The sequence below is a fragment of the Gadus morhua genome, chromosome 9 (genome assembly GCF_902167405.1).
Source record: "Gadus morhua chromosome 9, gadMor3.0, whole genome shotgun sequence".
Taxonomy (NCBI): domain Eukaryota; kingdom Metazoa; phylum Chordata; class Actinopteri; order Gadiformes; family Gadidae; genus Gadus; species Gadus morhua.
In genome coordinates, this window is record NC_044056.1 from 7,408,540 (window position 1) to 7,432,389 (window position 23,850).

Sequence of the window (23,850 nt, forward strand, 5' to 3'; positions counted from 1 at the left end):
CATAAGATACGCACGCAAACTCACACACAAACACACACATACATATATCATCTATACAATACACAAGTGATTCACAAGTGATGTGAAGCACTTTATCTCACTTTATCTCCACAATTACAACAAACCAAACAAAACTAAAACAAAACGTCTGAGGTGTCGGGGGCCAGCTTAAACCAGCTAGCCTTTGTTTGGGCCCTCAGTTCCCAGCCAGCTGTGTGGGGGGCCACGGCAGGGGCATAAGCCCCCCCCCCCCCCACCCGTCCATGGCCACGGTCAACACTGGCTGGCCCTCCTCAGCCAGCCAGTGTCCCGTCGGACGTCCCAGCCGCTCAGCCTTGGCTCTCATAATAATAATGTGGAATAAAGGAGGAGGGGAGGGAGGGAGGGAGGGAGGGAGGGAGGGAGGGAGGGAGGGAGGGAGGGAGGGAGGACCATGACTCCTGGCTTAGTGTTCTCACCCTCGACTACACCACCCCTCTCCATTCTGTCTCGGGGACCCTTAGCCACACAAAGAGGTGAAGGGGTCAACTACATCAAAAAGTATAATGGAGGGGGGCCTTTAAAACGGGAGGAGAAGAGGTGGTGATGGTGGTGGTGTGTGCGTGTGGGGGGGGGGGGGGGGGGGGGGGTGGCAGTTTTTTAACTGCCACCTTAATGACTTAAATTGTGTCCCATTAAGCAGGGACAGGGGAGGAATCATCCTTGCTCGCAGGAGTCCCAGTTTCCCTGTGTGCGGTGCCAGTGGAGCATGTGTTTCATTAGAGCGCTCCAAAGGGACTGGTCCTCCAGGAATGTTAATCATTAGTGGGACCCTGGACGGAGCAGCTCCTAACTGTTTCTGAGTATTGTTAGATTCCAATGGTTTCCCCTTTTGAAGCCTCCACTGCTTGGCTAAACGCTTCCATGTGTGGAAACTGCCAGGTTTTATTTTTTTTGTGTTTTTTTTTAACTTGACTACAGCATCTTTCTGTTCCGCCCGCTCTTCTAACAACTTGCTCCGAGCGCTCGTGTCAGAGTCACAGCGTCGTTCGTTGTTTGGGCTTGATTAATCCGTGTGTTTATCTCGAGGCTGACCGAACGCACAGGAAACGGGACCCTTTGTACCTTGGAGAGGACCGTAGCGTTGAACACCCGAGTTCACCCCGAGCGACAGGCCCACATGTGAAACGGTTATGATTGTATTTTCAACGCGACGTACGCTCAGGTCTAGGGGGGGGACTGGGACGACATTCGCTTAGCAACATTTTGACAGCTTCAATATTTGTGAAGAATATGGCTTTTTGAAATAAATGGAAAATCCCCAAAATACAAGACAGAAAAAAGGTTAGACCACACATGAAAGTGTCGCTTTTGTCAGTGTATAGTGTGAGAAGCAGTCCATTCATGTCTCTGCTGCGTGTGTGTGTGTGTGTGTGTGTGTGTGTGTGTGTGTGTGTGTGTGTGTGTGTGTGTGTGTGTGTGTGTGTGTGCGTGCCTGCGTGCGTGCGGGCGGGCGTGCGTGCGTGCGTGCGTGCGTGTGTGTGTGTGCGTGCGTGTGTATGTGTCTGTGTCTGTGCGCGCATGTGTGGGTGGTGTGTGTGTGTGTGTGTGTGTGTGTGTGTTTCTCCGTGTGTCCATGCGTGCGCGTGTGTGGGTCTGTAATGTGCGAGCGCATGTGTGCGTGTGTGTGTCTGTGTCTGTGTTTGCGCGCGCGCATGTGTGTGTGTGTGTGTGTCTAGGGTGCCACGGGCCTTTGTTGAGTTATAGTGTCCTCAAATAAAAAGGGGGCTTCCTCTCTGAAAGTGCCCCAGGGGCAGTGAACCCTCAGCTTCCAATTGTTCCCAATGAGCTCCTGCTTTTACAACTAGGTGAGAGGGAGTCATGCCCGGTCTGAGTTACGGCGAACGTTCTGCTCTGTACCTTGACAGACATCTCAGCAATCACTACCGGGACTACAGGAAGCAGTGGAGCGCTGGTGTGTGACATGAAGACCGAGAAGAATCTCCATTGAAGGAGAGGGATTTTGCATTGTTTGGACGGAAATATCCAGACTGGTGTTTAGCGTATCTATTTATACGATTCCAGTCTAAAATAGCCTAGCCTACCAAGAAGCATGGAGATCCCAGGGAACCTTATTTTGTTGACACAATGTATTTTTTTCCACCGTTATCTAAAATAAAGGATTGTGTATTATTTCGCTCTCATCCACACCTCCTCATTGCCACCCATCGTCTGAGTTAACTCAACCCCTTGTGCCATTCCCAATGCCTCTTCCTTTGAGGAACACATGGTCTTCCCATCGAGGTCAAGTGCCAAGCGGGAATGCCTTTACTGTTTCATTTCAGCAAATTCAATTTGTCAGAAAGGGCCGGCTATAAGCTCTCCTCAGCGTGTCGGTGTGAAACTGTAAAAAGAGGGGTTACCGGAGGGTGAGGCGGGCTAACAAGGCCTCGGTCTGGCCTGCTTTTGTCAGCCCCAATCTCGCTAAGTCAATACCGATGCACCCACCGCTCCACCAATTGACCTTTACTTCTCTCTTTGAAAGCGTCCAAAAAGGGGGATTGTTGTTACAGTGGAGCGAACGGCCTTTACTGCCTTTATGGCCGAGGGCTTTTGTTGGCCCCTGTGTCCTGCTAATACCCGCTGGCAAGTCATTCGACTCTTTTTCTTTTTAATGATCAGGTCGCTCACAAACCAATGGGTGCTATTCTCACCAATGACCCCCAATGGCAGTAAACGGTCGCATATTGTAGTGCTGGTATGGGAGGAGGATGACTGACCTTACCTAAGCCCTCCCCCTTCTCCAGGGCTAAAGCTATAGGGCTCAGGGCCCCAAGCTCATACACAACATAAGCAAGTGTGAGCCAACACTTCTTTATCCATTCTGTTAACGGCCCACTCTGCCGGGACTGTGTTTTGGCACCTACCTGGTACATTCTGGGCGAATCCTTGCAACAATAAATCTCCTTAGTAGTTATTGCTTTAAAAACACTTAAGTATAATTGTAATATTGTAAACACCATATGATTTAAGGAGAGGCGTGTATATTCTTGGATCATCTTGGTATTGGTCCTTCCTCATCTGCAACTAGCGAGCGTTTTTATCCTTGGTGGTTCAAACAAAGTCATGAACTTCAATCCACCCAAGGGGAGAAACATTAGTTGAAACCTTTGAGGGGTGATAGCTAAAAAGATAAAGCTCACTGACCATGAGGTATGGCAATCTTAGAAAAACAAGATCGTGGCTTCCCAGCCGTCCCAGCGCTGGATTTTAAAGAGAGGGAGAGCGAGTTCGGACTGAGAGAAGAATGTGGTTTTATCGCGGCGACCGTGTCAGTGCACGGTCAGTCCTGTGTCAGGACACGCCAGGTTTGCCGGCAGCACCTAGCGGCGAACCCCGGCGTGTGTTTTTATTTATTCACTTCTCTTTTACAGCGGTCACAAGGTGCAGACCAGGTGTGAGGTGCTGTACAGGTCGTTGCGGCTCTGACAGGCCAATGGGCCGTAAAACCTCGGGGAGCAGAGATTTATGGGTCATCTGGAGCTCCCTGCAGGGGGTCAGAAGTCAGGGATATTTCACAACTATCTTAGGCATACCGTGAACTGTGAAACAAGAGAGACGCCTAACAATAGTAGTGGCACGTCGTCAGCGAGGGGACGCTAGCTGTTTCACACCGGCGGGCCACCATTGAGCTGCTAGGCCTATCTGTTGTAGCAACAGTAACCAACTCGTTAACCAGGTCTTTCTCTCCCTCGTCGAAGCGTGTTTCCATTTGGCTTTGTAAGAGATTGTAATTGTTATTATTATTTATTTTTTTCATTACGAGACCAGAGCTTGAAATCACTTTGATGAAGGAGTGCAGACTTTACTGACCGAGTAATTGGTTTGATACCGGTCAAGAACCACGTAGCCTGCTTCAGAACATTAAAGACTAAAACGCAATTCCCCAAATTAGTGCGTCATGCAATCAAGAAACACTCTCACAAGCACCGCTTTGAGGTGCTTGTGAGACCGCAAAGCGATACACACACACGTACACACACAGAAAGCATGCACACTTTGACGCACACCTACACACATACATCTTGAGACACACACACCTTCACACACACACACACACACACACACACACACACACACACACACACACACACACACACACACACACACACACACACACACACACACACACACACACACACACATATGTAACTTGTAAAGACAGTAAAATAGTTGAAGGTAGAGCAACTCTGGAACGACAGATACTGAGGCCAGTAAGCAGTCCGGAGTGTCCCTATCAGCAATGTGTAAGACCTTCATTCATTCAGTGGTTGGTCGTTTCCCCGCTAAATTTCACTAATCTACCCATTTGTTCCTGTGTTAACCTTGAAAGGCGCCTGTAATGTGTGATTTGCAGGTGCCATTCACGGATGTGGATGGGTCCGTTTAGAACAGAGTGGACCTGTTTATCGTCTTCCCAATCCAACGCACTAACATTGTCAAAGGTAATAATCATGAGAAAACATCAAACAACAAAATATTTTGACGCCCTGTCATAAAACAATTTCTTGACCGGACCCGATACTAGCCTTCAGTCGGTAAGTCAGTAAGTCAAGTGTATTGATATCACCTTCCACACAGGTCAAACGTGACTGAGTGCTTTACATCAATCAAATAAATGAGATGAAACATAGACAACCATCAACAGGCAAAACAAACATAGGGCTACCCAAAAGTCTTTCTAAAAGCTGTCAACTATTGGCAAAGTTAGTTATTTTTGTGTTGACTTGGGTCCCCCCCACCGCATAGGCAGGATGTTGCGTGCCCCCCCCCCCCTCTAAGACTTGCTAATGGAGTACAGTGCCCGGTCTTTGGGGCCAACACAAAGGCTTGTGGTGAGTGGGGGCTCCTACTGTGAACAGTCCTCCCCTCTCCCTGGCCTTGGCTGCTACAATGGCTTTGTGGCAGTGAGCTCGCAGACACACACACTAACCCATAGACATACATGCAAGAACACACGCACACACACACAAGCACGCACGCACGCACGCACGCACGCACGCACGCACGCACGCACGCACGCACGCACGCACGCACGCACACACACACACACACACACACACAGAAAGCATGCACACTTTGACACAAACCCACACACACAAACACACCTTCAGACTAACACACACACATACACACACACGTACACACACAGTAAGCATGCACACTTTGACACACACATACACACATACATCTTGAGACACACACACCTTCACACACACACACACACACACACACACACACACACACACACACACACACACACACACACACACACACACACACACACACACACACACACACACACACATACACTCAGACGTCATCCCTTCTCACATTTAAAAATTAAACAAGACTGTAAACATGTTGATCTGGACATCCTCGTAAAATGCAACGCTTTGTCTCCGAGCCTCAGCGCACGGGAGCCCTCAGCTGGATCAACACGGCTCTAAAAGACGGGGCACATGCATGCGTACGGCGGCCCTTAAACACCACAGTGTCTTCTATAAAGCTGACCCGTTGTAAAGAAAGCAACCGGAGGAACACAAAAGACCAGCCAAGGTGTGAGTGTCCGGAGTTTGACCCGGAACGGTGGCTTTTGTTTTCTCAGACAACAGGAAGAGCCTCACCTTCTGACATTCCTGGAGAGGTGAAGGAGAGGGAGAGGTCAAACGCCCCCCCCCTCCCTGGCGTCCCCTGCCCGGGGGTCTCGAACAGACCTGACTCATGTACAGACAGAGAGGGCTGAGTGGACATGACGCAGACCAAGACAGTTGGGACCGCGGCGCCAATATATCGGCTCTTTAGATGCCAGTGAATGGTCTCCTTTTGCCAATAAAGCTTTTAAGTTACGGACGGAGACAGAGTGTGTCCTAAAGCGAATTGTTGTCGCTGTAACCGTTTTGTTTTTGCGGATTTTAAAAATGAATCTGAAGGATTGCATTTCATGCCTTTTGGATTCCTGCGATTAAAAATTCCAACACAAAGACCGTGAGCAGTAAAGCATTGCTGACCTGGCGGTCTACATCCCCAAGCGGCGCCGACTGCTTTGTATAAAGCTTTTATGTCCGATGGGATTCATATGGTCACAGACCAGAAGCTTATCTCATTCCAAAAGCCTGGTGGACATCCATGGCGACTATAGTCAACAGAGTCTGGGATTATCGGAGATGGATCCAGGATCTCTCTGGGACCTGGGGGCTGATTTTCATACTGAATACTGAACACATGGCACATTTTGGCTTTGGACTACAGCCTTAATCAGCTAGCACCAATCTGTGGCTGTTTGTGTTGTCTGATTTCTCCACACAATCACAGATTGGAAGGGAAGTGTAACCCAGAAGGCTCAAACGGTTGGGGCTCACCACCAGCCTCCCCGCATCTCACCGCTACAGCTAGGGAGGTGTGAAGGGTAGCAGCTGATGGATGGAGGCGAGGGAAGGAAGCAGTGATGGACAGAGGGGAGGGTTTTCATTTGAAAGCATGAGAATAATTTGGGGATGACTGTGCGGTAAGAAAACCTGACGCCTCACATTCGCTGATCGATCCCTTAAGCAGTGGCAGTCCCTCTGGGTCTCTATGTGTGAAGTTTGAGGGGAGGGGTCAACGAAGCGGAGATCAAACCTCACCATGCCGTGACTGGCTGGGCTGGGGTTAAAGGGGGCCAGGCTGGGGTTAAGAGGGCGGGGCCAATGAGGTGAGGAGGGGGGGCTGGGGGCGGAGTCATGGAGTAAAGAGTAGGATGGCCATCTGGTTGGGCTCATCATCAACACACACAAACACACACACACACACACCAATGGACACACACACACTGAGCTCTGGCACACACATCTCCCAGGTTTTCAACGTCTCAGTGTTGATATGGACCGGAGCTGTGCTGACAAACCCTGCGAGTGAGGACTGTGAGCTAGTGTCCTGGATTTAGACCTGAGGAAACAGGCAGACTCAGAGTGAGAGAGACTGGGAGAGACGGAGAGAGAGAGACAGAGCCAGAGAGAGAGGGAGGAAGATACTGAAGGCATGGATTCAAGGGGCTGAAGCAGCATCTAGGACTGGATTTTAGTGGCTGAAAATAAGCTTTTTGTGGAGCAGCTTGCGTTTGGGAGTCTTCTCCTGCACTGAGGTAAGAGCAGCACTGGGCTGTGGGGACACAGCTGCAGCAGACGTAATCTAGTTTGCATTGGAATGTTGAAGCTGGGATACTTTAGTGCAAGGAGTGAGAGAGTTTGTGTGTACTGTGAAGGAACAAGCCTTTAAAACAGAGGATGACTCAGGTTAACGCTGACAGTAAATGCATAAAGTGTTTTGCAGTTCTTTGTCAATGTTAAATTTTTTTAACATATTCAACATTCATTTATATTTTAAACGTTCTTTTTGGATCTTAATGTTGCAGATTGTGTCATTTTTTTTATTTGTATCTGTATTTTAGTCAAAGATCACATTGTAGATCCGAAACCCAGGGTCAATGTTCTTTAGGCAATGCATATATAAATGTGTCCCAGATGTCTGATATCAATCGTGTGACAGCATCACACATGCAGTAGATGCAGGTGGTCTCTCTCTCTCTCTCTCTCTCTCTCTCTCTCTCTCTCTCTCTCTCTCTCTCTCTCTCTCTCTCTCTCTCTCTCTCTCTCTCTCTCTCTCTCTCTCTCTCTCTCTCTCAGTGGATGTCTCTCATTTTCCATTCATATTGCTGAAAATGTAAATTCACTCGCCCAATTGATTCTCAGCTCACGATAAAAAATGTGGGCGGAGTCTCCCATCCAATCAATGATAGCTGGTACCTTTTCTTCTCATGCACATTTTGAACCGGTGATTCATCCCAAAATGACTCAAGAAAACGACTTATCGATGCTCAAACTTGAAGAGGCAAGAACAGGAAGTCTTGTTTTCTCCTTAAGTCTCCTATCCAGAGAGTGGGAGCCAAGTCAAACACATTGGGTGCGTCCAAACTGACACGAAGCACTGTGCTTCTCAGTGGAGTGGTGTGTGTGTGTGTGCGACTACATTGAGGAATAAAGAGCCTAATTCAGACCAGAAGCTGCCCCCCTCCCCCCCACCACTGCCCACCCACCCACCCAATGCACTCTAAAGCCAAGAGTCGGGTGTCTAGATCTAGGAAGCTCAAGTTAACATAGTGTACTCACGAGTGGACTTAGAAAGTGTCCCCCACCGCTGGATTTACTGATCAGTTGGGACCTGGGCTTGTGTGTGGAGTCTGTGGGTCAGGGTCGTGTGCTGGCTACTAAACACATTCTTAGTGTTAAAACCCACTACAACGGCTCAAAATAAATCTAATTTATAACATGATAATATCGGCGTGTTCACAAGTGTTGTGATCAAATTAGGTAAAATAATGAGATCCACTTTATTGGATGAATATTTAACCTTAAGGTGCATGAATAGGTCAGAGTGCCACAAGAGGAAAGCCACATAACAGTGATAAAACAAATAATAAAAGCAGTATGTGATAATGAAATCTCCTGTACATATATTATTCACCTTTAATTCATGCCTTATTTTATAGACTATCGAATATCGAGAGGGGCAATAACAATTTATTAATCACAGATTGACACACACACACACACACACACACACACACACACACACACACACACACACACACACACACACACACACACACACACACACACACACACACACACACACACACACACACACACATACACATAACCACAAATTGCTTACCACATTCTACCCCCCCTATCCTACCACCCCACATCCACCCAGCCCACCCCCTGCCCCCTCTGGCCCTGTGGGGGCAGATCACTCAGTTATGCAGGCACAGAGCTCCCAAAGCCATGTTAACAAGCACCTATACAAAAGGAGAGGGGCTGTTAAACATTCAGGACTGCAGGGGTCTAGCCAGTGTGGGAGGAGGGCAGGGGGGGGGGGGAGAGAGGGAGAAGGTGGTGAGTTGGAGGGTGGAAGAAACTAACCTTAAAGAACCATAGATCCCTTGTTAAGAGCCAACCACGAGACGCCGACGTAGGCGATGACTCGGTGAACTGTCAGTACAAAAGGGAAAAGTAGCCGGCTCGACACTTTTTGGGATACAAGAAGTGGAGGCAACCCTTTTTTTTGTCAGAGCGGAAATGAGCTGACTGACCTCAGGGGGGGGCGAAACAATTAGCCTGTATGCAGATGTATGCTAATGCAGGCCATTTGGACATTCTTCTGAGCTCAGGCTTTGGCTGACATGACGCATCATCAGGCTCGGCCCGGGCATGTACATGAGCGACATGTTTCAAACAAATGCAAGGCAAGGCGTAAGGTAAGCATGTGGGGCTGACAAAGTGTAAGAGGCCCCCTTCCTGTGAGAGCGTCTGGGCTCCTGGTGGAACCTGCCTATAGTTAGCCGACCGCCGCATACCCGCCCAACGTGAAACTCAAGCAGCTCTCGAAACAAGGGCACTTCTTCTCCCTGGGCAGGTTATTTCGGTCTCATTTGCAAGTCAATAGGGGCTCGATGGAACAAGAGAGTGTCTTTTCTGCTCCTCGCCCTGCTGCTGTCGCCCTGGAAGACAGGTTATCTGGGTTCCTTTGCGATGCGCACGTTAGGATAACACAACAACATCGTCATTAGAGAGAAAGGAGAAAAAAAGCCTTGAAGACTTAAACAGGAGATAGAAGCGGTGCTCGTGACGGAACATGCCTTCTAGTGTATTCCCGCACAAAAGCTCCATTGTTTTGCCGACATGGCGGGCGTTATGATTGGGACGCGTTCGCGAGTCAAGCAGACTCTATACTTTGTGGCACAAGGCCATTCATTAGTTCTGGACCAGCTGGGGGGGGAGAAAAACTGAAGAATCCACTTCTGCCTACAACCGCTGTAAATCATTCTCGTGTGTCAGGATCTCAAGGTTGGCAGGCTTACGAGTGGATATGCCAGTTGTTAGCATGGCATACGGCAGCCTCCCTTGTCCTTGGGGCGGGCTCGGGGTTGGCGTGTTAAGCATGGTATGTGTAGGCTAAGGCAGTAGCTATGGGCCTGCGGGACAGTTAATCATTCCCTGATTCCACCAGGATCCCCTGGCGTGCATGCCTGTGTCAGGAAGATTCCTCACGGTAGCAAGGGGAACACTGGTTACCACAGGAACATACAGCTGACTGGTGGGTTCATAGTGGGTCTTTGTCTTGTGTACGTGACTTCCACAAAGACATTTTAACAGTTAGTGTCTGCTGGACGGTTGCAGGCCTGTCCATCCACGTCTGTCGGCGCAAACGTGGGCCTTCCCCTGTTTTTTATGTGCGACACAGGGCCGGCACACTCCCAGAGAGACGTAGAAATGGATGGCATTCCAATACGGGGACAGCAGAGATGTTTAGAGAGGGGGGTTTCTATCACCACCACCACCATCTCCACGCTGTTGTTCTTCAAAGACTGCAGTCCGGTGCAGTCCGCGTTTTCTCAGCTGTTTCCCCTGCATCCATAGGGGGTCGAAGCCAACAAGGGGAGTAGGAGACAGGCTGTTGGGCTCTGGCTCAAGGCTCCCCATTTGATCTCAGTCAGAGCCCGGTGACCCATGAGAGATGGCCACAACTGGACACACATTCAGCCTGCTCTCCCCACCGTGCCTGGCCGGTGCAGCCGGGTCTCTCAGGCGGTGCAGGAAATACATTTAGGATTTCATTAGTGGTTAGGAGGGGGACCTGCAGTGATTCATACGGGCCCCTGATGGGGGGGGGAATTTCAGAATTGATTTACGCCTGAACCCTTGAACTCAGCTGCGCATCAGTGGCTCATCCAGCAATGTAAAGGGCAAAAGCCGAATGTGCAAAACTGTATGGCAAATCTGAGTGGGATTATGATAGTGCAGAAAGGGTATCAAAATATCAGCTCCCCCTTGTTCCCAGGCCGAAAAGCTCTAATCCTCTTTACTTATCAGATCTAGTGTAGTCTAGTCTATTGGCTGACTCACAGCAACCACCAACACACCTAACCCCTACCCACTCCTTAATGACATGTATCTGAATTCCCTGGGAGTCACTTTGGGCAAATAATGGGTAAATAACTAATCCATCTTTAAGTCAAGCCGCCTTCTTTCTGCCACCAGTGGGTCACTGTGATGTCCATTATCCTCAGCATTTGTGATAATGTGTGTGGTCAGACACACATAGATCACAGGACTCTGTGCCATCCTTTGATCTCTCTGCAGTACCATCCTCCCTGCATTCCCCTGCTGAACCCCTGCTGAGAATCAGGCGAGCCTGTCCGTTTTCTCTCTCTCCATCCGTCCATCCGTCCGACCATCCCCTACCGCTCTCCTTCTTTCACCTGTTTGCCGTAGCTCCATCCGTTCCAGAGATGAAAGGATGGTCAGACACTAACAGCAGCAGGTTGGAAAACAAACAGTCCAGAAAAAGAGAGAGGGGAGGTGAATAGAGAGAGAGAAAGAGCTTGTGGACATTCCCCATATGGCAGACGTAGCCACAGGGAGGCTGTTTTTGCCCAAGGCCAGCCTGGTGTTTTCACAGACCTCGAGCTCCAATAATCGAGCCATCACCAGAGCCCATATGCCTGTGGGCCTCTCCTGGGATCCAGCCCTGCCTGGCAGGGCAGTGGGAGAAAGAAAATCGAAATAATATGCTCCTTTGGGATGCATGCTGGTGCCAGTTGAAGTGTGCCAGTGTCTCGTGTCCAGGTGGAAACCAGCGTTGGCAAGGAATGTGCAGTAAACGCATCGTTATCCATGAGTATTAATTGGTGTTCATTTCTGCATTTGCGGTAGTTTCCAATTTATCCGTTTTATTCTTTGCTTAAACGAGCCAGAATGCCACCTCTCGCAGCTTTGGGAATTTCTTAATGACTTTGAAATGGCCCAAAAGCCGCAAGTGGGAAACAATTAAATCAGTGACATGCTACCATTGTGGAAATGGTAGGGTATGGTTCCCTTGATGAGGAGGCATTTTATATAGGAGATTCATCAGCAGAGGAGGATTAAGTAAGGCTTGCTCATATGTTGTAATGGCTCCTTCTGGGAGCTGGTTTTCGAGCCCACATGAATCAAGGCGGTGGTAGCGAGAGCCGGTTGTAAAAACGTGCCTGGGAAAGAAAATAGCAAACGAACAGATTAGGAGGCTGACATCAACCCGGGTTGACGTCACCAAGACTCGTCATGCTGCGGTCCTATCTCTATTTCAATCCTTCCTCCTTTACATTTGTTCTGCTTTCTGTCTCTCCGGTTCTCCATCCATTGCTCTATTGTATCTGTGATCACTTTTCTCCTTCTTGGATTCCCTGTTCTCCCAACAGTTCATTATTCATCATCATTGAGACCTCTATCATCCATCTAACGTCCAATTTCCCCTTCCTTCCTCCTCCTCGTTTCCTTCCCCACCAGTGAAAGGAGCGTCTGATGAACTCAGAGAGCTCAGCGCTGGCGGCAGGGGTGACCTACCAGGGCGGAGCCCGTCAGCGAGAACTGATGATGGAGCAGAAAGTCAGCAAGCTGACCTTCGGCTTCCAGCGCAGCTCCACCTCTGACGACGACTCCGGCTGCGCCCTGGAGGAGTACGCCTGGGTGCCGCCCGGACTCAGGCCTGAACAGGTGAGCGTGACCGAGTTCAAGAGGATATCAAAACCACATTGTTCAGCCCTGGGTATCAAGAGGAGGCTCAAGGAGTGTTGGTGTCAGCAAGTCGGGAGAACTTTAAGTCTGCTCACCCTTCTGAGGGTATGACACAGTATTGAGATACCGAAGAGTACACAGTGTTCTGGGATTTTTTTTGCCTTTTGTCACGTCATTCGACAGCGTTCACACGCACGTTTCCCTTTTCTCCCAGAAGCCTCCAGTGATGGGAGACTGCTGAACACTCCCAAAAGAGAATTAAAAACAGCTCTGACCTGATTCAGTCCCCTGATCTCAGTCTCCGTAGCCCAGTTCCCTGGCCCAGTTTAAGGCTGACGTTCCGCACACTCATGAATAACATCCCAGATACGGCCTCTTCTTAGGTTCATATGCCGCTTCTCGGAGACACAATAGTAACCGTAGACATCAGGTCTGTTCTCCCAGGTTTGTTTGAGACAGACTTGGCAGTCTCTACCCCGCGAGCCACTTACAGGCAGGATGTGTGTATTTTTTATTTACAAACTGTGGTGTGGCCCAGTCTGGTTGTCATTATGGGAGATCTGTTAGCAGATGTTTGCGAGCGGATCAGGCCTAGTGCTGGTGGTGGTGATCAGCCAGAGGGAGAGAAAGAGAGAGAGAGAGAGAGAGAGAGAGAGGGAGAGGGGGTAGCAGCCTTTTAATGGGCCTTCCTCGCCTACATACTCAGGCAGGGCTGTGATGTGTGTGTGTCCGCAGGGCAGTCAGTGTGATCTGGAACCTTCTCCACACGTTTAATCTATTTTTCTCCTCTCACTCTCTCTTTCCATACTCAACCGCCACTTTTTCCTTTTTTTTTTGTTGTAAACATACATGAAAGTAATGATGGGGATGAGGAGGCAAATAAAGGGGGGGGGGGGGGGTGATGGTTGAGGGGGTATATGGGGGAGGGGTTAGGGGTCGGTGGTGGTCGAATAACAGAGAGAAAACCCTGGGACCAAATACGCAAGCCTTTTGTGTGGGTCTAAACTGTAATGCCTTTACTGCAGCGATTGCAGGGCTCAATGGCCCCTGTGCATTAAAGGTGATCATCAAGTTGGAGGAGCGGGTGCGATGACAACCCCCCCCCCCGTCACCCCCGTAGCCAGGCTGGATGGGGGGGTAATAGCAGCATGAAAACATGCATAATTTATGGTGGGGGGGGGTAAACTCTGAGCCGATTGTCAAGCTAAATTGCTCTTGTCCCTCAACCACCACCAACGCCCACCCCCCACTAGACAGCACTAGCAGCAGGGGGTCCGCCATGGAACACATCCAACCTCTTTATCTGATGGGCTGTAATGATCCCCCCCACCCCCTGCCCTACCCTCGTAAAGGATAGCCCCCTCAGTGGCCGGCTCCCCCTTCCAACCCCGATACTCCAGGGTCAAAGTGCCACTGAGACACTACAGGGACAGCCAGCTTTGTGCTCTCCGTATAGAGAGGTAATATTACATAACACATCCTCCTCCTTCACACAAAGCCTTCTCTGCTCCTCTGAGATGAATTACACACCATTTAGTTGATTCATACTGATTTCATCCTGCTGGCTTTCAAAGTTGGATCAAAGGAGAATAACTCATTTAGTTATGACAGTTCCCAGTGAGAGGGTCTGAGTAATGGGCGAATAATGTCTGCTTCAAGTACAGCCAATGAGCCAACAGCTCATCTAGGGAAGCTCAATCACTAAGATTCCACCGGCCCGGTCCAATATACATGATGAATAGACACGGACTAGACGAGCCTCGGCGCAAATGAACCTACTAGTCATCCGAAAACTTTTCCAAGTTTGGATTTACCCATGAGTGTGGACCCCAGGTTAATACATTACTGTCTCGTCGTCGTGTTATATATTGTTATGATAACCGTGGTCAACTTTAGAAACCCAAATAAACCTGCTAGAAGGAAAGGGAGTTTTTTGTGAAAGTGGAGTCACTTCCGTTCACGTCTCGACTGTACTCGACTGTTGTCGGGGACCCTGGACAAATCATCTGCTGTACCTGTGAGACTCATTTGTCTGGCGGCTAAGCAGTAAAAACCATTTGGGAAACATATGCATACTGTGCATGCATATAATAGCCTACCTAGTAGAAAGTAGAGGCCGTATATGTTTCTTAAAGGAGCACACAGACTCCATCCACTGTGAGCACCATTCATTCCAGAAGAAAAATCAAAGTCCGACAGTGTTTGTGCCACGCTCAATAAACGTAACCAAACTGCCTTTTGACAGTTATTAGTCAACGCACACGCTGTTGTTCTTTCTCTCCCACGATAGCGTCCATTTCTGAATATGGAAAAGAAAACACAAGAGCCCTTGCTGCTAGATTGGGAGAGCGCAATTGTTGATGGGCTTTTGATTGTGAAATCGGATAGTGTCAAAGAGTGATCGGTTTTATAACCTCTGTATTCCCCTCTGTCTTATCCAGGTGCAGCTATACTTCTCCTGTCTGCCTGAGGACAAGGTTCCCTACGTCAACAGTCCAGGAGAGAAGTTGAGAATTAAACAGCTTCTCTACCAGCTTCCCCCACACGATAATGAGGTAGGAAACAACCCATGGGTGGTTTATATTGTTTCTGTACGCCTGTGTTCACATAAAGAAAATATCACTATAGGGGACGTGTGATAAAATATACACCAGTTGATTGCGTATAACAAAAAAATACAGGATTAACTAGCAGAAGTAATTGTGTGTGTGTGTGTGTGTGTGTGTGTGTGTGTGTGTGTGTGTGTGTGTGTGTGTGTGTGTGTGTGTGTGCGTCTGTCGGTCTGTCTGGGTGCGACAATACCCAATTGTATGTGTATGCATAAAATTCAAGTGTCATAAATTGCTATCCCAGCAGGCATCCTCAATAAAACATATGGTTACTGGTTAGTGTGAGGGGACTGCAAGGCTAAGACTCATTTCCCCACCATACCCCCATTCCAAAGCCCCTTTCACGTATGCAGTCTTTCCCTGCAATGCACAGGAACATTTCCTGGGGGGTCATGGGGGACCCCATGGGGTCATTCTTGACTGAGAACAGGGATCGATATTCTGTGTAAATCTTAACCATAAGTCTTGCATTACTGCCATCTGCACGAACGTCCCCCGGTCCATGTATTCCTGGTGCAAAAGGGAAATGTTCCAGAACGTAGCTGCATGAGTGAATGGTGAAAATCGACTGATGCCTGAAAGGTTATCCCAGTAACTTAGCAGGAATTGTGCGAAAGAGGCTCATATCTCTCCTCCGACCCCTCCATTTTGTCTGCAAAGCGACGAGTACTGCAGCATGTCTGCTGTCTGCCGCCAGCCCGAAAACCCACACACCGACCCGCATATCGAAGCCCACCGGCGCCCATGTGAGCGACTTGGCATCCGTTGAACCATCACACTGAGGGTCGTGCGGGGGGGGATGGAATTTCTCTGTTTCACAATCATGTCCCTTTGTAGTGCGGTGTGGGCACAATGCGAGTCCTTACTGGAAGATTTTATGATGTTTGCCGGGAGCCCCTGCCAACCAGATTCCTGTCATAGCACTGGGGCTTTTACGAGGCAGTCGCAGTGGGAGAGAGAGGGCTTTGCTGGTTGAAGGAGGCTTTATGTGATGCCACCGCCACCACCACCACCACCATCACCACCATCACCACCACCCCTGTGTATCACCACAGGCAGTGCACCACATGGCTCTCGTCTGTGTTTGCCCTTGTCTCCGTGATTCCACTCTAAACACAGCCTCTTGTTTGTGTAAACGCCTGCTTTCCCCCCCCGCTTCTCTCTCAGGATTTCAGATATTTTTTTGAGGGACATCAAAAAAAAGGGGGGGGGGGGGAGCTGTTGTAAAAGACTAGGTTCTCAATGGGAGATTGTGTGTGTGTGTGTGTGTGTGTGTGTGTGTGTGTGTGTGTGTGTGTGTGTGTGTGTGTGTGTGTGTGTGTGTGTGTGTGTATGTGTGTGTGTGTGTGTGTGTGTGTGTGTGCGCTTCAGGGAGGAGGTTAGGAAGGGCATGTGAGGGTCATGAATTGCCTTTGTTCAGCATGCTCCGGTATGCCACTTGGCCCTTTCTCATACTTAACTCACTTTATAACCTCTTTTGAGGACCTGACAGGACTGGCCTGCCGTTGGATTTGCGACGAGTCCCCCTAAAAAAAAAAATCAAGAATGCATAATGCTAAAAAGCTATTCCACTTACAACTCTTCAAATATGGGTAAAGGTTCTCAAAAATGCCAACAATATACTATTTTGTCATGCAAATTTCACGAGGGACCACACAAATGTTTTGCCCTCACTGCCTTGTCTCATAAAAATCCTAATGCTCCCAATAATAATACAAATGTTACCATCACTGGCTATATCACCATGCCAACAACAACAAAAAACAAACCTAAAACAAGTACTGAACATCACTACCTTTTCCACATTGTACTATTTCGGCGCCACACCAAACAAGCCAACCAACGTCTCATGTCCTCTTGCTCCCCAGGTGCGGTACTGTCACTCCCTCAGCGAGGAGGAGAAGAAGGAGCTGCTCATGTTCAGCGGTCAGAGGAAGAAGGAGGCGCTGGGGAGAGGAACCCTCAAGCTGCTTCCTCGCAGCCTTCAGCACAGCGTCTGCGAGCATGTACGTTCTACCGGCCGCCCGCCCTGTCACACACACAGCGCTCGCTGGTTGGTTCACAGGACGGTACTGCATGGGATCAGACAGTTTGATACCTTCTTTAAACCCTCGGGCAGCGGTGCACGCTCAGTGAGCAAAAAGGAAGGTTGAGGACCTGTGAAGGTCAGAGGTCACAAAATATGCAGCCATGGCAATAACATATGAGTTTGAGGGTTTAGGTATTTGGCAAGTATGCAGAGTTAAGTTTCCAACTCAAAGACCTAAAAGGGCCAGTTAAAGTACAAGGGACCGACTCTACACCTCATCAGGTGCATATATTCGCCACTACACAAGTCACTACGCTGTTTGTATTGCCTCCTGAAGGAGATTATTCGGCTATATATGACTGGTATATTTTGTCAAACAGTCTGATGGAGGTGCCCCCCTATGAACCTATGTCCTCTCTCTACACCAGAAGGAAAAGTTTCCTTGCGGTCTTCTATGTTTGACAGCTTGTGTGAAATTACTGAATTCAACTGGAAAATGCTAGTGTCCCTGCTTGGCCCGTATAGAGCAAGCAGCGAAGAAAACACACCAGTCAGAATGGGACTGCTGTTATAAATACCCCCGCGGCCATAATTCATCTTGTCAACAGTTGTCCTGTACTGTACACTGAAACGGTCCCAGACGCATGCACACGCACACACTAACACACACACACACACACAGAAGGACCTATGATTTATCCCTCTGTGTCAACAAGGTGTGCAAAGACTGTGTGGCCATATGATCCCAGTTCCTGCAGGCTGTTCAGGAGGTGCATTACATAAGCAGAAGGGCATAGCATGAGCCTTAATGTATATATCCATGGTCGTTGTGTAACCAGATGGTGTTACAAACACAAACCCAGGCCTCCACGCTAGGCCAACATTAATCAAACTCCGTCTCCTCGCGTTCTGACGGGGAGTGTTTGTAAATCAACGTGTTGGTAATGAATCACAGGCGTGACATGTTTGTTTGTATATTAATGTATATATTTATATTGCAGTGCGGCGAGACCGTCAACGGCGGAGAGATGGCGGTGTTTGCGTCGAGGGCGGGGCCCGGTGCGGCACCGTGCTGGCACCCGGCCTGCTTCTCCTGCTCCACGTGCAGCGAGCTGCTGGTGGACCTCATCTACTTCTACCAGGACGGCAAGGTCCACTGCGGAAGGCACCACGCTGAGCTGCTCAAGCCCCGCTGCTCTGCCTGCGATGAGGTGAGCACCGGGGAGGGGGGGGGGGGGGGGGGGGATGAAGGCTGAGGGGCACTGTGTAGCACTGAGCAAAGGAATGATTCAATAGTTTGTTTTACTGCCTTTGTGAAACAAAACCCTGTCTGCTTATTAATCGCCTGCGTTTCCTTTACAATGCGTACGTCCCAGCAAGATTGTGAGGCACATTTGGGTCTCCCGCAATCTTGCTGAGACTTAAAATGTGTACGTCCCAGCAAGATTGTGAGGCACGTTTGGGAGACCCAAATATGAATGTATATATTTATATTACAGTGCGGCGAGACCGCAGAGAGGCACATTTTGGAGGCCCAAATGTGGCTCATAATCTTGCTGGGACGTACGCATTCTAAAGAAAATACAGGCCATTAATAAGCTGATTGGGGTTTGCATCTTGCCCAAGGATGCCTACAGATACACTAGTAGGACAGGATATCGGACATGGGTTTGAATGCCGAAACCTTCCAGCTGGGAGTCTGACACCCTAGTACCCAATGGACTATCCTGCCCCCAACTAGACCACCCTGCCTCCCAAGAATTGAGGAGGGTCTTCTTCATCTCATCGAGTGTGTGTTTGTGTCCCTGCTCCAGATCATCTTCGCCGACGAGTGCACCGAGGCGGAGGGTCGCCACTGGCACATGAAGCACTTTGCGTGCTTCGAATGCGAGACGATCCTCGGCGGCCAGCGGTACATCATGAAGGACGGCGGGCCGTACTGCTGCGGGTGCTTCGAGTCGCTCTACGCCGAGTACTGCGAGGCGTGCGGAGAGCACATCGGTAAGGCGGCGCTAATGGCGTTCGGTTAGGTTCTCCTGCTGTAACTCGACCCTGGTACATATGCTCATGAGCTCATAGATAGGAATTCATTAGTTAAAAAACTAATGTTTCAGACAAGTGCCAGATGTGCCCTTATTATTTCCCAAAACAAACATACATTTTTAACCATTACTAAAACAATAAAAAATCGTAAAAAATACAGCCCGAAGGACCCATAAAGACCCCACAGGTTATGGATTTTGGCCAAAACCCTGCTAATAAGCCTTTTAATTATTCCAGGTGTGGATCACGCTCAAATGACATACGACGGGCTCCACTGGCACGCCACCGAGTCCTGCTTCAGCTGCGCCCAGTGCAAGAGCTCCCTCCTGGGCTGCCCCTTCCTGCCGCGCCAGGGCCAGATCTACTGCTCCAAGGCCTGCAGCCTGGGCGAGGACGTGCACGCCTCTGACTCCTCCGACTCCGCCTTCCAGTCAGCCCGCTCCCGGGAGTCCCGCCGCAGCGTGCGCATGGGCAAGAGCAGCCGCTCGGCCGACCAGTGCCGCCAGTCGCTGCTCTTCTCCCCCTCCGTCAACTACAAGTTCCCGGGCCTGAGCGGCAACGCCGACGACACCCTGACCAAGCTGGCCCACATGAGCCTCTCGGACGAGCCCTTCTGGAGGGGCCCCGGCGAGGAGGCTGAGGGCCCCGAGGACCGGGAGGAGGAGTGGGCGGAGCACGAGGACTACATGACCCAGCTGCTGCTCAAGTTCGGCGAGCAGGGGGTCTTCCAGCAGGCGGACCCCGAGGCCCGGCCAAACGCCGACGTGTGGATAAGCGAGGCCGACGTCAAGACCAAGCAGGGGTCCTCTCAGGCGGGGGGAAGCGGCAGTGGTGGAGGTGGTGGTGGTGGCGGTGGTGGAGGAAGGGGAAGTCAGAGTCTAGCCAGTAAGAAGTACCAGCCAGACATGTACTGGGCCCAGTCGCAGGACGGGCTAGGGGATTCGGCCTATGGGAGCCATCCGGGCCCGGCCAGTAGCCGGAAGATCCAGGAGCTGGACCTGGATCATGGAGCCGGAGGAGGCTACCAGGAGGAGGAGCAGCAGTGGTATGACGACTCCCTGGAGTGTATCACCGATGAGCTGAAGAAGACGGATCAGAGTGTGAGGGACTCCATGGACTCGTTGGCTCTCTCCAACATCACCGGTGAGCAGAAGTTACTAATAACCAATAACAATCGATACTCTTTCGAACAAAATCCGTAAAATGACCATGCTTTAATTCTCTTCCTTCCATCCTTCCCTTTCTCTTAGGGGCCTCGGTGGATTGCGACGGCAAGGACGGCCCCTTGGCGTACACCTTCACAGAGCTGGAGACGGAAGACTGCGACAAATCCAGCAACATGGGGACCATGAACTCGTCCATGCTGCACAGGAGCGCCGCCTCCCTGAAGAGCCTCGCGTCCGAGCAGGACGAGGCAGAGGACCACAGCCCGGCGGAGGAGGAAGAGGAGGTAGAGGTCCCGCTGGCAGAGGAACGGGCCCAGCTCCCTCAGCTGCCGGCCCTCAGGAGGGCCCGCTCCCAGAGCCGGCAGCAGCAAGTCAAGTTCTCCGACGACGTGGTGGACAACAGCCCCTACGAGCTGCAGGTCCGCCCGCCTCCCATGAGCGAACGGACCCGGCGCAGGGTGTACAACTTTGACGGGCAGGAGCAGGACTCCCAATCGGGCCACCACCACCACCACAGCCACCACAGGAGACGCCGCAGCCGGAAGTCCCGCTCCGACAACGCGCTGAACCTGGTGCCCAAGGAGAGGGCCCTGGTGTACTACAGAGAGGACCACAAAGGCCGTGCCACCCCCGCACAGAGGGGCAGCCAGGACCTGTACGGCCTGCCCCCCAATGGACGCCCCAGTCCCCTGGCGAGGTCAGACTACAGCCTGGCGAAGGGCCCAGCGATGGAGAGGTTCTTGGGGATGTGCAACGAGGACGACGACTGGTGCTCCACCTGCTCCTCTTCCTCCTCTGATTCCGAGGAAGAGGGCTTCTTCCTGGGTCAACCTATTCCCCAGCCCCGGCCCCTAAGACATTATTACACCGATGACCTGCCCAGCCCGGTGGCCAGCATGCCCTCCCCGCCCTACGGCCCAAGGACTAAATCCAGAAAAAAGGGACACAAGGGCAAGAACTGCATCATTTCATAGACTTGTCGTTAATGCTTCTCGTTTGAGGGAGTTCTCTGCCACTTTTCGCCATCTATCGTTGCCACTGATGAATTTGCCTAAACTGCCTCGTTACTTTTTGACTCAGTTACTGCTACGTTAATGAACAGCACTCACATTATTGATCCGTTGTATAAAAAGCAAAAGGTGAACATCCACGTTTCTTTCAAGCAAGTTTCCTTTCGAAGCATTACCAATACTAGTCATCCGGGTCAAGGTAATTCAGAGCCATGCATATTTATGAGGCATAACTTAGAGGTCAGTCGAGATTGTTATTTAACATTACAGATATGAATGTAAATATTGTAGAGGTAATAAACAAAATGGCTATTTTTTATATCCCCCCCCCCCCATGTTTGAAGACCTGTTTTGTAGTCGAAAGGCAAAATTATGAAACAGCTGGCCCATTGCTATTTTTACATCACGGTGTTCAATACATAAATAAATATGGCCCATGCTCCTAATGTGTTGCTTCTGTAAAGGCTTGTGTATCTTTCCCCCCAGAAAAACTTTGTATGTAATATTAGAGCCTGGCTGTGGGGTCTATTTAAGGGCCATTTGTATTGTAAACAAATCAATGTAATCTGTACAAATGTACAAACTGGAATATAAGGCGAAGATTAATAATTGTAATAAAACTATATATATCATGACTTCAACCACGGTTTCCCATCAATCGAATGTCTGAAAGATTAAAGAAAACATACAAATAAATGTTACACAAATTTATTATCATTAATGACATCAATTGCTTTAACAAAGTTGCATCAAATAGCCCCTATATATAGGGGCTATTTGAGCTACATCTTAGATTCTTGCCTGTTCTGTTATAATATACAATTTTAATCTAGGCAATGTGAACAATATTCGCCATGGCAGAAAGTCAGGGTCACTTCACTTCACCTGTATGCTACAGAAGGGGTAAATCGAAAAAAAGGAATAGAATAACATACAAATAGGAATGTACATTGGTATAAAAATAAAACTGTTTGGTTTGCTTCACCCAAGAATATGATTTTTTTTGTGCCGCTTACTTATTATCTATGCACATAACAATAGAAAATGGCACCAAATATCAGTCTGTATTCCCTCCACACTCCCCGCCTTACTCTTGACCTGACACACACGGAATGCACACGGTGTGTATGTTTGTGGGAGCACACGACGGTCCTCAGGCGGTGATCTGCGGAGGTGCGGGCGTCCCCGCGGCCATACCGCCGCTGCTCAGCTGGTCCAGCTCCTTGATGAAGTGCTTGAGGTCGTCCAGATAGCGCTGCTTGAGCTCCAGGAGGTTGGCCCTGAGCGGGGCCTGGAGGGCCTCCTCCAGGCTGGGCCTCTTCTCCACCAGCAGCTTCACCACCGTGCCGAACGTCCGGCACTCCCGCTCGTAGAGCTGTGGGCCGGATGCAGGGAGGGACGTATCACAACCATGGAACTGATGCAGTGGTATTGATGATACAGTAATACTGCCTGAATAAATACAAATGTATGCATGTACTCATTTTATACATATTCACTGAATCCAATATCATTAACATTGCCGGGTCTTTTTTAAAGGCACACAAAGTAACCAAAGGATACATACAACAGTGACTGACAATCTGAATAAATAAAAAACACAAGCCCCTTTCAGACCATAATCTAAGAAAACCCTGTGTGTGTGAGTGTGAGGGTGATTGTGAGTGTGTGTGCATGTATGTGTGTGTGTTTGTGCGCGTGTATGTGTATAAGTGTATTTGTGTGTGTGTGAACATGGGAACGATGCGTTCCACAAGCTGTGAACACACCTCTCCAGATGCCTGCTCTCCATTCCAAACGCCTCCTCTGTGAACTTAGCGAACCCATTCCCGCCGAGGAGGCGGTTCCACCAAACAGGTGTTTGAATGCGTCGGTGTGTATGTGCGGTTGCGGTTGCGTGTCCGAGCTTGTGGCCGTACACAGCGGCGAGAGCAAGGCTGAGGAGGTGTCAGAGTGGTGTGTTTCGCCGCCGTGTTCTCCCACGCGACGTTACACCCAGATCCCAGGTCCTGCTCAATGCTTCGGGGTCTCTTTCTTCCCCCCCCCCCCCCTTTTACTGCCTGAACAAAGTGGCTGTTAACCTCTGTATTATCGGCCCAGGTGCCAGACCACTAAACCTTTTTCACCTGCAGGGAGCACACAGGGGTGTGCTCCAGCCCTGCATTTGATGCTCGCTAGAGGTTAGGGTCAGACCTGGCTTTCACACCGCCCAATCAGGAGGCCTCAGAGCCAGGGAGCCGTCTGGGAGGGCGGGGTCCTGAAGAGGTCACCTGTACCGTGGCTGAGGGCCAGACTTAAAGACTATGTGTGGCAGGGGTGTTTGACGCACAGCCCAAAAAGGTTCTGGGTTCATACCCC

At 49.9% G+C, this 23,850-nt stretch overlaps 1 protein-coding gene across 2 annotated transcripts in view; it reads left to right on the plus strand.

Moving 5' to 3' along the window:
* prickle1a (prickle homolog 1a) overlaps positions 1–22,133 on the plus strand; it is a 30,665-nt gene extending 8,532 nt beyond the window's left edge. The window contains exons 1-8 of one of the 2 annotated variants that reach the window (XM_030365219.1): positions 6,753–7,162; positions 12,408–12,614; positions 15,077–15,190; positions 17,113–17,250; positions 18,275–18,484; positions 19,088–19,274; positions 19,554–20,459; positions 20,567–22,133. In XM_030365219.1, coding sequence (XP_030221079.1) covers positions 12,423–12,614; positions 15,077–15,190; positions 17,113–17,250; positions 18,275–18,484; positions 19,088–19,274; positions 19,554–20,459; positions 20,567–21,456 — 2,637 coding nt within the window. In that variant the 5' untranslated portion in view covers positions 6,753–7,162; positions 12,408–12,422 and the 3' untranslated portion in view covers positions 21,457–22,133. Of the gene's footprint in view, positions 1–6,752; positions 7,163–12,407; positions 12,615–15,076; positions 15,191–17,112; positions 17,251–18,274; positions 18,485–19,087; positions 19,275–19,553; positions 20,460–20,566 lie in introns of those variants that run through there. The other variant, XM_030365218.1, reaches the window with a different exon arrangement.
* The last annotated feature ends 1,717 nt before the right edge of the window (positions 22,134–23,850 follow it).